This window comes from Ruditapes philippinarum, unplaced genomic scaffold (genome assembly GCF_026571515.1).
Source record: "Ruditapes philippinarum isolate M1 unplaced genomic scaffold, ASM2657151v2 ctg4677_1_1_1_1, whole genome shotgun sequence".
NCBI classification, from domain to species: domain Eukaryota; kingdom Metazoa; phylum Mollusca; class Bivalvia; order Venerida; family Veneridae; genus Ruditapes; species Ruditapes philippinarum.
In genome coordinates, this window is record NW_026867382.1 from 60,001 (window position 1) to 75,101 (window position 15,101).

A 15,101-nucleotide genomic window follows, 5' to 3' on the forward strand; every position below is an offset into this window, starting at 1 on the left:
AACGATATCAATTAATAAAATAAAAGTAAAATCTCAATTAATGAGATAAAAGTAAAATATTAAAGAAATAAAAGTTAAACATAATATAAATAATCAAATGAAAGTAAATTTAAATTACTTAACATAATATAAGTAAAATATTAATTAATGAAACAAAAATTACATACTAACTTGTGAAGTTCTTAAAATCTGAGGGGGAAAAGGCAATGATATCAAAAAACAATGAGCAGAATTTCACAACAGAAAATGACATGTGGAACATCTTTTTGCAACGAGTCAAACCTTTCTTTTCTACATATACACATGTAGATATCTTATATAGTATAACAATACAGGTAAATGATAGTACACATGGTTGCTGTACATGATGATTGTCATATAATTTGTCATATGTGGATTATAATATCTAAATGGCTTGCTTGAGAAAATAAAAAATTCACCTCCTAGTATATATGCAGCAATAACGACAGATCTATGCACCAGTATAGAGCCAGGCGATCTTTTAATCACTTACTAGTAAATTACTTATGGCCACTTCTGAGTGCAATGTAGTGCATGTTTTTTTTTTACACAATTGAAAAAAAATGTGAAAATTTTTCTGAATCAAGAATCAACATAAATGGACATGATATCATAAAATGACAGTCCCTTAATAAAACTGTTCACAATGAATCATACCTGGATTGACCTATAGATCCCCTAGTCCCAGGTGTACGAGGGGTTTTCTTCTTGAATGACTCTCCCACTTTCATCTGTGGTGTTTGAAGCCTCTTTGGTTGATATTTAATCTCTACGTTCTGGCATACACTCCTGACATCCCCACTCAACGTGTCCTGAAATATCCTCATTATACTCTTCATCTCCTCCAGTCGAAATATTGACTGAAATAAATAACAGACCAGTCAAGTCAAGTATTATCTCATTATCAAGCTTGGAATGATAATACTCCAGTCAAGTCAAGTAATATTTTATTATCAAGCTGGGAATGATAATACTCCAGTCAAGTCAAGTTATATCTCATTATCAAGCTGGGAATGATAATACTCCAGTCAAGTCAAGTATTATCTTATTATCAAGCTGGGAATGATAATACTCCAGTCAAGTCAAGTTATATCTTATTATCAAGCTGGGAATGATAATACTCCAGTCAAGTCAAGTAATATCTTATTATCAAGCTGGGAATAATACTCCAGTCAAGTCAAGTAATATCTCATTATCAAGCTGGGAATGATAATACTTAAGTCAAGTCAAGTAATATCTTATTATCAAGCTGGGAATGATAACACTCCAGTCAAGTCAAGTAATATTTTATTATCAAGCTGGGAATGATAATACTCCAGTCAAGTCAAGTAATATCTTATTATCAAGCTGGGAATGATAATACTCCAGTCAAGTCAAGTAATATCTCATTATCAAGCTGGGAATGATAATACTTAAGTCAAGTCAAGTAATATCTTATTATCAAGCTGGGAATGATAATACACCAGTCAAGTCAAGTAATATCTTATTATCAAGCTGGGAATGATAATACTCCAGTCAAGTCAAGTAATATCTTATTATCAAGCTGGGAATGATAATACTTAAGTCAAGTCAAGTTATATCTTATTATCAAGCTGGGAATGATAATACTCCAGTCAAGTCAAGTAATATCTTCATTATCAAGCTGGGAATGATAATACTCCAGTCAAGTCAAGTAATATCTCATTATCAAGCTGGGAATGATAATACTCCAGTCAAGTCAAGTAATATCTCATTATCAAGCTGGGAATGATAATACTCCAGTCAAGTCAAGTATTATCTCATTATCAAGCTGGGAATGATAATACTTAAGTCAAGTCAAGTAATATCTTATTATCAAGCTGGAATGATAACACTCCAGTCAAGTCAAGTAATATCTCATTATCAAGCTGGGAATGATAATACTTAAGTCAAGTCAAGTAATATCACATTATCAAGCTGGGAATGATAATACCCAGTCAAGTCAAGTAATATCTTATTATCAAGCTAGGAATGATATTACTCCAGTCAAGTCAAGTATTATCTTATTATCAAGCTGGGAATGATAATACTCCAGTCAAGTCAAGTAATATCTTATTATCAAGCTGGGAATGATTATACTCCAGTCAAGTCAAGTAATATTATATTATCAAGCTGGGAATGATAATACTTAAGTCAAGTCAAGTAATATCACATTATCAAGCCTGGGAATGATAATACCCAGTCAAGTCAAGTAATATCACATTATCAAGCTAGGAATGATATTACTCCAGTCAAGTCAAGTATTATCTTATTATCAAGCTGGGAATGATAATACTCCAGTCAAGTCAAGTAATATCTTATTATCAAGCTAGGAATGATAATACTCCAGTCAAGTCAAGTATTATCTTATTATCAAGCTAGGAATGATAATACTCCAGTCAAGTCAAGTATTATCTTATTATCAAGCTGGGAATGATAATACTCCAGTCAAGTCAAGTATTATCTTATTATCAAGCTAGGAATGATAATACTCCAGTCAAGTCAAGTATTATCTTATTATCAAGCTGGGAATGATAATACTCCAGTCAAGTCAAGTCATATCTTATTATCAAGCTGGGAAATGATTATACTCCAGTCAAGTCAAGTAATATTTTATTATCAAGCTGGGAATGATAATACTTAAGTCAAGTCAAGTTATATCTTATTATCAAGCTGGGAATGATAATACTCCAGTCAAGTCAAGTAATATCTTATTATCAAGCTGGGAATGATAATACTCCAGTCAAGTCAAGTAATATTTTATTATCAAGCTGGGAATGATAATACTTAAGTCAAGTCAAGTAATATCTTATTATCAAGCTGGGAATGATAACACTCCAGTCAAGTCAAGTAATATTTTATTATCAAGCTGGAATGATTATACTCCAGTCAAGTCAAGTAATATTTTATTATCAAGCTGGGAATGATAACACTCCAGTCAAGTCAAGTATATCTTATTATCAAGCTGGGAATGATAACACTCCAGTCAAGTCAAGTTATATCTTATTATCAAGCTGGGAATGATAATACTCCAGTCAAGTCAAGTAATATCTCATTATCAAGCTGGGAATGATAATACTCCAGTCAAGTCAAGTAATATCTTATTATCAAGCTGGGAATGATAATACTCCAGTCAAGTCAAGTAATATCTTATTATCAAGCTGGGAATGATAATACTCCAGTCAAGTCAAGTAATATCTTATTATCAAGCTGGGAATGATAATACTCCAGTCAAGTCAAGTAATATCTTATTATCAAGCTGGGAATGATAATACTCCAGTCAAGTCAAGTAATATCTTATTATCAAGCTGGGAATGATAATACTCCAGTCAAGTCAAGTAATATCTTATTATCAAGCTGGGAATGATAATACTCCAGTCAAGTCAAGTAATATCTCATTATCAAGCTGGGAATGATAATACTTAAGTCAAGTCAAGTAATATCTTATGATCAAGTCATGTATGATAATACCAGTTTTCAGGGGTATCAATATCAGTGAGACTTAATAACGTTTTCTGGAAAAAAACGGACAAGGCGATTGAATGATTAAATGCTAAAATCACCCCTTTCACCTAACAGAATGAACTTTAAAATGTCTAATTCATCGCTTCATACCCATTTATATATAAATATGAATGAAAAATCTAAGAATCAGCAAAAATAATGCAAGCGTCTAGCGGTATTGTTTCAATCCTGTATTGATTTAAATCCATTTAATATACCTCTTAAGATTATCTTATCTTATGAAAAAGAAAATCTTAAAATCAGTAATTTCTTTAAGAAAACTCTGAAGTGACATTTAATAAACATCCTATTTTTTTCCTCCAATAAATATCTTATTTTTTCCTATAATAATCTTTAGGTAAGGAAAAACTCATATAGGGATACAAAATCTTGAGATATATATATTGAATACGGGCCTTGAAGAGCTTTAAAAGTTGACTTATATACTATGTTACATGACTGACTAATGTAATAGCACTGAATAATTGAAATAAGATAAAGAATTATCAAATATTGATCAAAATTAAATGACTGAAATGAACACAAAATAAAGTGAAATATAAATACAGAATAGTGAAATAAAAAACAAATGAGGCAGCACATCAACTTAAAAATGTCCAAATATGGATGCCATGGTTAATGAACTGATAAACTCAACAACTTACTTACATTGATATTCAAAATGACTGACATAAAACATGTGGGATACATACTAAAGAAAACCAATTTGACCATTTCTTCTTTAAAAAAAAATGCGCAAAATAAATATTCTTGAAATGTTCTTTCTTTTACCTGATCTTCAATAGCAAGATATGGTTGTCCAGAATCTGGGTCAAACTCGAGGGCAGACTTTAGTTTACTCTCTATATAATCTGTTAGTGACCTTGCAGCCATAGTTAGCCTTGCCTCACATACATACATCAGTTTCTGATAGAACGCCATCACCATCTTAGTAAGAGCTGACTGTTCTACAACATTCTGTATTGAAACAAAAACAAAGGAGTACAACAAACTTTTACAGTTTCAGCTTCGAAACTGAGTGTCTTTTGTGAACAGCTGTGCACCATTTCAGTAAAAGTTTGTTTGTACTAGAGCATAAGCTTGAAAAAACCCACATTTGCCGAGTTCCAGATAACAACTATTTTGACAAATTCTAAGTTAATAAGGAGCATAACTCCAGTAATATAGCTTTCTAAATTATGCCCCTTGTTTAAAAACTTAATATGCATCTCGTTATGATAAACAATTATTCCAACGTTCAAGTTATAATTTTTGCAATGTTAGAATAATGGGCTAAGTTTTTGCTTAAAGACAACAACGACAATGCCACAGCAATCACTGATAATAGCTCAACTTTTTCTTCCAAACAATCTAGCTAAAAATAAAAGTACCTATATCACTTGGCATAAAAAATGCTTGATTTAAATGTTATGTTAGTTACCATATTCAGAGACATAGATAACATCTACATGGACATTATCTACATCTCTGCCTTTACATACCTTTTATGAATTTACCCACATTTAATACACAGTCATGATGTTATGAACTCTTTGTTATGCCAATCTATGATTCCATTTAAAAAATAAAAAAAAACCTCTGAAGTGGGCCATATAAAACAATAAAAAAATATTCACCTGTATTGAAATAAATAACAAATTATTGGTTCTAAATTAATCTTCTGTAGACATCATTAAAGACAAGGAAGAATTATACCTTACGACCTTTACCCTGTGAGCTGCCCCTGCTTCCTTGCCTACTTGTCTGTTTCTTGTCATCTACTCCAGTCTGTAGACAGGTCAGTACTAAATCTTGTAAAACTTCCATCATTCCTGGCGAAACATAGACATGTTTAAAAATAGTGGAAATCAAGGTTAAACATAGAAATAAGAGCTAAAGAATTATAATATCTGTCATATTTTGAGGTTCGGATCGGAATATCCGTCCCGAGGTGACCTGCCCATGGGCGGATGACCTCGAAACGGATATTCCGATCCGAACTGCAAACACATGTCAGATATTTTTTCTTGCATATTCTATCATATTCCATTATATTTTAAATTCTTTATCTTTAATTTCAATGGAAATTTATATCATTACAACCATAACTACTTTCTTATAATAGCGTTTGAATTACATCTTCATTCATAACGGTAAAATGACATCATCCTAAGCATGCCATTAATGCACAGCACGCGACTATTCTGGCACCCCCCATGCCAGATGAAATTTCCGGCATGGGTAAAACTCACGGAAACGCCAGTCTGATATGCAAGAAAATAATGTCTGATTTATAGTTTTGTTAAATTTTTGTTTCATCAGGATAGAATGAGATCAACATCATAAAAGCAATGATATGGCAAAAATATATGGTAACTGGATGAGAAAATTTTTTTGCAGTTTGACTAATGCAGGAACCCACAATGTGTACCATAACTCCATTTCCTGCATGCACAAATATCTAGCAACTTATTCACTTTCTCTCACAGTTTGCATTGCACTATGAAGGCCATATGGCTATTTTCCAGCTTCACTCATAGAGGAAGAACTCGTTCATGTATTATTTTGGACCCAAACAGCCACCTGAAAAGAATCACAGACATTCACCGAGCAAAACAACTTCCTCACATGAAAAAAATCTGAAGTCCCTGTCGGGTTTTGAACCAACAACGTTCCCTAGCACATTCTTAAGCTTTATTAAACCTTCAACACTAAATGTGCTGGAATAAATAATCCTAAATGACCATGAAAATAAAACAACACTGAAGTTAACTTAACCTGGCTTTTAAAAAAAAGGTCAGACTGCTGTATAAAGTAATTGGTAAGACTGCTAAGATGTACAGTATACTCTTGTCTATAGAGGTGGCAAAGGTCATTTATCAATGCTGGCCCTCATTATGATATAGTCATAATAAGTTGTTTTATATCTGGCCTTATACAATAAGAATTAACAAAACAAAAGAAAAGTATCTAATATAATTACCAACAACATATTCTATTTGTCCAGCCATACAATGTAAAACTCTCCAACAATCTGCTATATGACTCTGATCCTAAAATAGAAACATTATAACATGTAAGTGATACAGTCTAACTATAGATGAAAAACAAAGACTAACTTAATTGGCTGAATCTTCTTTTCATCATTAAAATAATGGGAACTTAAAATGTTGGTCTTAGTCTTAAATTGTTTGGGGAAACCCCCAAATTTATGGAATCTGATACAAAATGTACTACATTTTGCAGGCCTTCTGAATTCAATACCTTACATGGTACATGTTAAATTTTTCACAGCATGTACAATCTAGTATAACTGGTTTGTCATATAACTGAAATAAAGTTATGTATTGTCAAGAACTGGATTGCGACAATTAAAATTGATAAAAAACATGCACATTAAAAAAGAATGTAAGCGCCAAATATATTTAATATATATTCATATTAACTTTATCAGTTCAAATTATGTTAACCTGAGTATTGTTTTGATTTGAGTGCAACAATTCTTTCATAACTTGTTTTGGTTTGAGTGCACACATTCCTTAATAACTTGTTTTGGTTTGAGTGCACACATTCCTTCATAACTTGTTTTGGTTTGAGTGCACACATTCCTTCATAACTTATTTTGGTTTGAGTGCACACATTCCTTCATAACTTGTTTTGGTTTGAGTGCACACATTCCTTCATAACTTGTTTTGGTTTGAGTGCATACATTTCTTCATAACTTGTTTTTGTTTGAGTGCACACATTCCTTTATAACTTGTTTTGGTTTGAGTGCACACATTCCTTCATAACTTGTTTTGGTTTGAGTGCACACATTCCTTCATAACTTGTTTTGGTTTGAGTGCACACATTCCTTTATAACTTGTTTTGGTTTGAGTGCACACATTCCTTATAACTTGTTTTGGTTTGAGTGCACACATTCTTTCATAACTTGTTTTGGTTTGAGTGCACACATTCCTTTATAAATTCTGTTGCTTATAGTTCAGTGTTAAACATTAAATGACCTGCGTCATGACAAAACCAACATAGTGCGTTTGCAACCAGCATGGATCCAGACCAGCCTGCGCATCCATGCAGTCTAATCAGGATCCATGCTGTTCGCTTACATAACCTATTACAAGTATAGAAACTGATAGCAAACAGCATGGATCCTGATAAGACTGTGCAGATGCGCAGGCTGGTCTGGATCCATGCTGGTCACAAACCCATAACGTTGGTTTTGTCCTGACGCAGCTCAAATCATCTTTACCTGTGAAATGAGATCCCGCAATAGTAAATGTCGATAGTAATTTAACCAATCAGATTTCCTCTGAGATTCATACATGTTTTTCTCGATAAAGTTTGTGACTGCCCGAACATTAGCAATACTCATAGGGTCACCTCCATGTGGCGGACCACTGTTCTGGTAATGAAATGCTGCCTGTTTCAAATAGATAATCATAAAATACCAGAAACTCAAGTACATGTATATAGCATGACAATGGATGAAAGGTGGAAACAATGATATCAACTGGAACTTAGAATTTCACATAGGTTTACTAATTTTAATTGTAAAATAATTGTAAATTACTAATTTTCCCGTAAATCATAAAACTTAATATTTTCTTCATTTTTCATTCCACTACACTTTCTTTACTTCAATGAATTTTGGAAATAAACAACAACAAAAAAAAACAACAATTAACCACAATATGTAAAACTACAGAAAATATGTATAACATGCTATGAAAACATACATTAAAATATTTAGCTAATCATAAGTTCCTCACCATATTCATTCAATTTGTTCATAAATTTACCTTTTACTTTGCTTAATACATATAATGGATTTGACCTACATGTACTTTGAAATTGTCCACTATTTTTATGTTATAATAATGCACAAGCTATTAAGATAAGATTGTTAAACTTGAAGGATTTTATCATCAAAATGCTAAACTTGAGGGATTCTATTATCAATATGCTAATATTCAACAGAAAAACAGAAAATGTCTATTGAGAATATACATACATGTGTTAACTGGCCCATCACTGTGCTGCTGGCATAGGCAATTCATTATTGCTGCTAGCTTTCAAAAAGTTGAATCAGTGTTATGGGGAATCTTTGAAATGTGAAAACATTGTGGTCGAGTAGAAAAGACACTACTGGTTTGGGAGATAAACTCGGCTGAAAATCAGTGTTTTGGGGGGCATATTTCATTTATTTGTTTACGTATTCTGATGAATATTGCACCATAATAAACTTCAGCTCTTCGATTTTCCGGTATCATCATAAAAGTTATATTTAGAAACATAGCGCGTAATTTTGAGAGGCCCCGAAAGAGGTACGTAAAAAGGATATTTTTAACGCGCGCGAGTAGATAATTCCGGCTCTTTGTTTTTCTTCTTAAATGAGTAAGTTAAAACGTAAAATAACATGTTTAGACATTTTATTCTTTCTTTGCTGTTCATTTATGTCAAATAAGAAATATTTGTTACCAAAATTGTTGAGCATTACGTTAGTATAATGAATATCTATGATAACACGATATTAATATGCAACGTACTATGTAACATATAACTTATTTTTACGTAAAAACACATGCATTATCATTTATTAACGTATAACGAAATATGAAGTTAAAGAATTAGTGATTCAAATTTATTTTTGCTTAGCTTAACAGAGTGAAGAAGAAATTAATTTAGTGGTATTCAACCTACACATTAACATATAAAATGAGCATTTAACATCAGTCTTTCAATCCATTCCACTTAAAGATTAAAATTGTGTAAACAGCCTTTTTCTGAGTTAGCAGGACAAAAGTGAGTCTGAATTTCATCTACAATACGTTAACGTCGTCTGCTTTACCGGTAGTCGGTCAATATATAAAAGTACCCCTGTGCCGGCCTCAAAATGAGCATCTGCTGCACATGCGCACAACAATGGGATTCCCGTACTTTTCATAGGCATGTTTTGTAAACAAACAGGTTAAAGTCTGTGTTATTTTTTAAATATCTTACAAACTTGACAAAATGTCCAGATATTGTCAAATTCCAGCGATAGTATGAGATGGTGAGCTTGATTAGATTAAAAAATCTGATAACTCGATTAAATTATAAAAAGCCGAGTTTATCAACTAGCCGAAGTTATCTCCCCAACCAGTACAGACTAGTAATCTACAGCAGTTGACACTTATTGCTTAGTACTGGTTCCAAAATGAATTGCAATATTATATAAGAGCATAAAATGCAATTCAATTTCCCTTAACTTAATTAAACCCATCTATAGTTAAACTTACCCTATCCTTAGTTAAGAACACAGACTGATAGAATGAAGCAGGATTTTCGGGAAAAAATGCCTCTGATCTGGAAATAGACAATTTCTAAACATATATATATATATTATATATAGTTTAAACATTATGTCATAAACACACACTTAGCTTAATTTTGTTGAGTGTTTTTTGTTGTTGTTGTTTTGTTTGTTTTTTACTAACTTAAGCATTTCAAGTCAAGGAATAAAAGTATAGTCCAAACTGAAATTTGGACTTTCCATGTTGAAATAAGACCGCCCCCACCCACACCCCAATACCTCGTATTTTTAGACATCATTGTCAATTTTATTATGTTATCATTAACTTGCAAAATCTTTAAGTTGAATGAAATCAGAAATGAATACCTAAACACTCAAAAAGAAATTCAAATTTAAAGAATCAGCAACTTTAACGACCAAGTCTGAAAGGCAACATGTATCTGTAACAGAGAGAAAATCTACATTAAAACATTTTGCTTTTCAGGGATTGGCAGGGTTAGGGGGTTAAAGTCATCCTTACTTAACAATGTCAATGTCATATGGTAATTTTCCAGCTTTTCTGGTGAAGGAAGACATCATGACATTTTACTCCTTCATGTATTAATTCATGGACAAGTGGGGAAATCAGAACCATTAACATTCCATAAGCTAGATGGATAGCTTCCTCACACCAAAAATATCCACAGTTTCTGGCAGGTTCGAGCAAAAACATGTGACAGTGAGGGGCAAGTGTTAAAAAGTCAGTGACAAATATTATCATTTTATCTCTTCAATTGTCATTGTCACTTAGATATACTTTAATCTATGAAGACATCTTTGCATGGATCACATCTGATTACACTATAGTATTGTCCAAAATATTGATTGATGAAAAAATAAAAAAATAAAATATTTTTCACACTTACCTTGATGCTGATTCCAAGAAATGAAGTTTGAAATATTTTTTGAGAGTCACATATCTCCAGCCATCAATCAAGACATATGCCTACAAATATAACAGTTGCATGGGTGAAAGTTGAAAATTTTAAAAATCCTGAAAATCCCGAACTTAGCAGATTTTCTATAGTTTTACATAGGAAATAGAAGGCTTTCAGGAGACTGAAAATCCTGAACTTCAGATATAATCCTGAAAACTTTCACCCATGCAGTTGTAAAATACATTTAGCCATGATATAATCAAGTCTTATTAGATGTACTTTGTAAATATGAGTGTTTCTGTGTAATCCAAAGGAACTAACAATTTACTCTTTTAGCTTTGGGGGACACTACCATTTACAACATAGTATATTTGTGTTACGCTTATTATCAAATAATTTACCACGTTGTAACTATAAGTCTGTTTGTACCTCAGGATTAGATGGGAAAAACCCACATTTAAAGAGTTCTAGAGTATCTCTATTAAATTTAAGTCGACCACAATCATATCATCAAGGCTAAATAAGGTATAAAGTAGACCTATTTAAAACATATTTAAAACATAAACTATAGTATACTGAAGACAATGCAACATTAAAAACTTTCAGCAATGCTGCTTATTATTTCATTATTACAGCATCTATTGGGCACACTTTATTTTAGACTTTAAATTTTAAAGGAACTCCACTTATGTCCAAAAGCCAAAAACACTCTTGAATCCATTCCTGGAACCAACCAGTACTAATAGCAATGACTGTAAAGTTTCTAGCTCACGGAAACAACGATTTGTCCCTGACAGGATCTGGAGTTCTTTCAGGACATTACATTAAATGTAATCATAACAAATAAATTATATAAACCTTGGCATATATTGACTGTTTCTGGGCACATGTATGTGCAAACTCCGTAAGAAATCCTCTCTTTTTGCCCATTACATCATCACTAGTCCAATGATCTGGAGTTATATCACCAAAATAAACACCCATAACCGGCAATCCGGACTTTGTGATCATATCCACCATATGATTATGTACTGCAAAAAAAATCATTATAATGTTAAAAGGATAACATAGGTGTAAAGTTAAGTTTGTATAATAATATATCATTTCTTTTGACATAAACATTAATTGATCTTTATTATTCTTATTGGCATATACTGTTTTCCTAGAAAATATTTTGCGCAAAGGTTTGTCTCTGCGAAAACGCCATCTTATGAAAAAAGCGAAATACTGTATGTGAACGCTTCTTTGAAGTCAAATATGTTCATTTGATTTTCATTCATTCTTTTTGCAGGATTAGTAGTATAATACTTCTAAGAAATACAGAAACGCCAACTACAATTGTCTATTTTTGTTGTTGTTGGATTGTTAGTGACACCAACACTATACTTGTTTGTTTGTTTGTTTTGGGTTTTACGTCACATAGACACAGTATAGGTCATATGGCGACGTTTCAGCTTTACTGGTGGAGGAAGACCTCAGGTGCCCTTCCGTGCATTATTTCAGGCATGAACGAGCACCTGAGTAGAACCACCGACGTTCCGTAAGCTAGCTGGATAGACTTTACTTGTAATATAATGGACAAGTTATATGGCCCTATATAAATGGTTACAATACAAACAACCATTTATATCCGCCAAAGTAACCTGTCAGAAATATTCATAAATTTATAATACAGCAAGCATCATTTTTTACAGAAAAAAAGACAGATTTCTTTGTAAATCAACAGCAGCCATGTATATTAAACTATATAAAGGTCATGATTATCCAATGAAAAGTGACGTTACAAACGTTTAGTATTATAAAGGCTCATATGGTGACTTCCCAACTTTACTGGTGAGGTAATATTACAAATAACCCTATGTTCATTATTCCAGGCACAAACCTTCCATAAGCTAGCCCTATAGCTTCCTCACATTAAAAAATGAAGAATGAAGTCGGCAGAATATTTCAAACCCACAGCAGTGAGGGGCCCTCGATTCAAAGTTAGGTGACCAAAACCACTTGAAAATGAAGGCCATTTCAAATTTGTCAAAATATTAAAAAAATAATTACCGACAACAGCACACAACTGCATTGCCTCCCCTTGACAACCTGAGGGTCCTTGTATATAGTAGTGCTCATGAAGTTCTATCTCATTTAAATATGGCTGCATCCGTCCATACCAGATACTTGGGCCACTCAATGCCAGGCAGATACCTATACGATATGGCCCTTTTTTCTGTATATATGACCGCTGTTGGAAACTTTTGAATATTTCAGAGAGTGTAACATAAGTTCCTGTGTCTAACATCATCAAAGCTGTAACACATCCTGTAAGAAAAATAGTTGAAATCCTGGTCACGGCACCAAAAATTGAAATAAATTACAGGTATAACTAAAGTAATGAAAGTCATATCTGGAGAGATCATTTGAAGATGATTAAGATCCATTACAAAGACTTGACTTTGGAAAACAAATCACCAAGGACCTTGAACTGCGGTACATGATTATCAATAGATAATGCCAAAATCTTTAAAAAAAAAATTCTTGGTTTAAGTCACACCAACACTGTAATTTGGTTATATGGTCAATATTCCAGCTTGACTGTTAAAAGAAAACCTTGGGTGACCCTCCATGCATTATTTCATGCATAAGAGAGTGCCTGAGTAGAATTTTGTCAGCTGACTGGATAGCTTTAGCAAACAAAATAATGCTGGTTCTTCTGCTTTGTTCACCTGACTCAAAACTTACATCATGAGATGACAGGTATTAATAGAAGATTCTAACACTCACGTGATTTTGTCACTATAGACAAAGAAGGAAAAAAACTGGTGTTAAACTGCCAATAAACACCGGTTAGGGACTACTTGTATATGCGCTGTTATGTTTTCACCCTTGATTGTATAGTTTACAAAGCATTTTAGAGCAACAATTAAAAGCATTTTAATTTATATTTTCAGTTCGTATAATGCTTTCTTTTCATAAAATACCGAAATAATATCTCACATACACTAACGCCACATATTAGATTCATATCAGTAAATAAATATTTTGACAAAACGGCGCCAATCCATATAAGCAGTGTTATGACGTCATCCTAAGTAAACAACTCATTCATAAACAAGCTGACGTTATTTCATACATACAAGAATGATAAATGGGGCAATGACGTTAACACAATACGACGTAAGTTTTTTGTTGTTGAAAACTTGATAAAATAACGTTTTTTTTCTTATTAGTTCTTTTGTTTAATAATTTCTATATCTTCGCAACAGTAGGGTGCTAAAATCGAACAGCGCTATACGAAAATTGGCACCGGAAGTTATTTCCGCTTGAAAAATAACATTAGTGATTTTCCTTATTTTATCGTGTTAGAATCGAAATAACATCGGCCTGAGAGGTGTATATCGGCTATTTAACACCGGTTTAGTCGTTTTGATGCGAGAAAATTAACCACTCAGGCCTCTTAATCATCTCATCGTCTTTCAATATACAATGTACCAGATAAATACTTGACAAGCAAAAATTTCATCAAAAGTTTAGTGTTTGTGTAGAATCAATGAAAGTTCATTCCGGTCATCCAAAATACCCACCATGAGCATCTATTCCTGGGATATGATAGACAAAGTTCTCATTATCTTCAGGCTTCACTTCAAGGTTAAACAACTTTTCTGTCAGCACTGATGCCTTCTCATAAAACAAGTCCATCCTACAACATGTAAATTTATCATGTATACTGTGACATATAAAGTGCATAAAGCTTAATATTTGCTGTCTGTAGATTTTAAAAATTATTGTTGATAAAACTGTGATTGAAATAATTACAGAATGCCTAAAATGAAACAAATTTGTAATTTTTTTTTCGAAAGTCAGCACAGCATGTGTGAAATCATCGCCCAACCTACTAAAAATAGCAGCAATATATTTTGTCTCAGACAATTTTGATTCTGTTCATATACATTATTTATGTACATTAAATTATGCAGACTTTCTGTGTTACAAATCTTTCAAGAAATGACAATATCATTATGAAAAACAACATAATTTCAAGTTTTTTTTTAGTTTTTTCAAAAAATATTAAATCAGATATAGCTTTATACACTTTTAAAAGATACTGTTTTACCACATACCCGTGCCGCTTTTGTGACTACGTAAAAATGGTATTGCCCCGCCATGCATAATTATATTTTGACGTCACTTATTTCTTACTTATAAAATTTAATATATTTTATTGATCATTTAAACCAGAAAAAAAAGAGCTTACTTCATTGTAGATTGTCTAAGAGAAGAGATAAGTCTGGGAAATGGATTTGGCGGGAAAAGGTCACCACCAGCAAGGTCAATGAGGTAATCACTCCACATCTCGTCAAATTTACAATCTAACATATACT

At 32.5% G+C, this 15,101-nt stretch overlaps 1 protein-coding gene across 4 annotated transcripts in view; it reads right to left on the minus strand.

Moving 5' to 3' along the window:
* Positions 1-15,101, minus strand: part of LOC132735904 (uncharacterized) — a 51,817-nt gene that overhangs the window by 7,046 nt on the left and 29,670 nt on the right. For 2 of the 4 annotated variants that reach the window (XM_060722936.1, XM_060722937.1), the window contains 11 exons: positions 14,975-15,099; positions 14,304-14,419; positions 12,784-13,041; positions 11,590-11,762; positions 10,720-10,799; positions 9,801-9,867; positions 7,772-7,942; positions 6,506-6,575; positions 5,239-5,354; positions 4,315-4,500; positions 679-881 (listed from right to left, as the gene is read on the minus strand). In XM_060722936.1, the coding sequence (XP_060578919.1) occupies positions 679-881; positions 4,315-4,500; positions 5,239-5,354; positions 6,506-6,575; positions 7,772-7,942; positions 9,801-9,867; positions 10,720-10,799; positions 11,590-11,762; positions 12,784-13,041; positions 14,304-14,419; positions 14,975-15,099 (1,565 nt within the window). Of the gene's footprint in view, positions 1-167; positions 190-678; positions 882-4,314; positions 4,501-5,238; positions 5,355-6,505; positions 6,576-7,771; positions 7,943-9,800; positions 9,868-10,719; positions 10,800-11,589; positions 11,763-12,783; positions 13,042-14,303; positions 14,420-14,974; positions 15,100-15,101 lie in introns of all 4 variants that reach the window. The other 2 variants (XM_060722938.1, XM_060722939.1) reach the window with 2 other exon arrangements.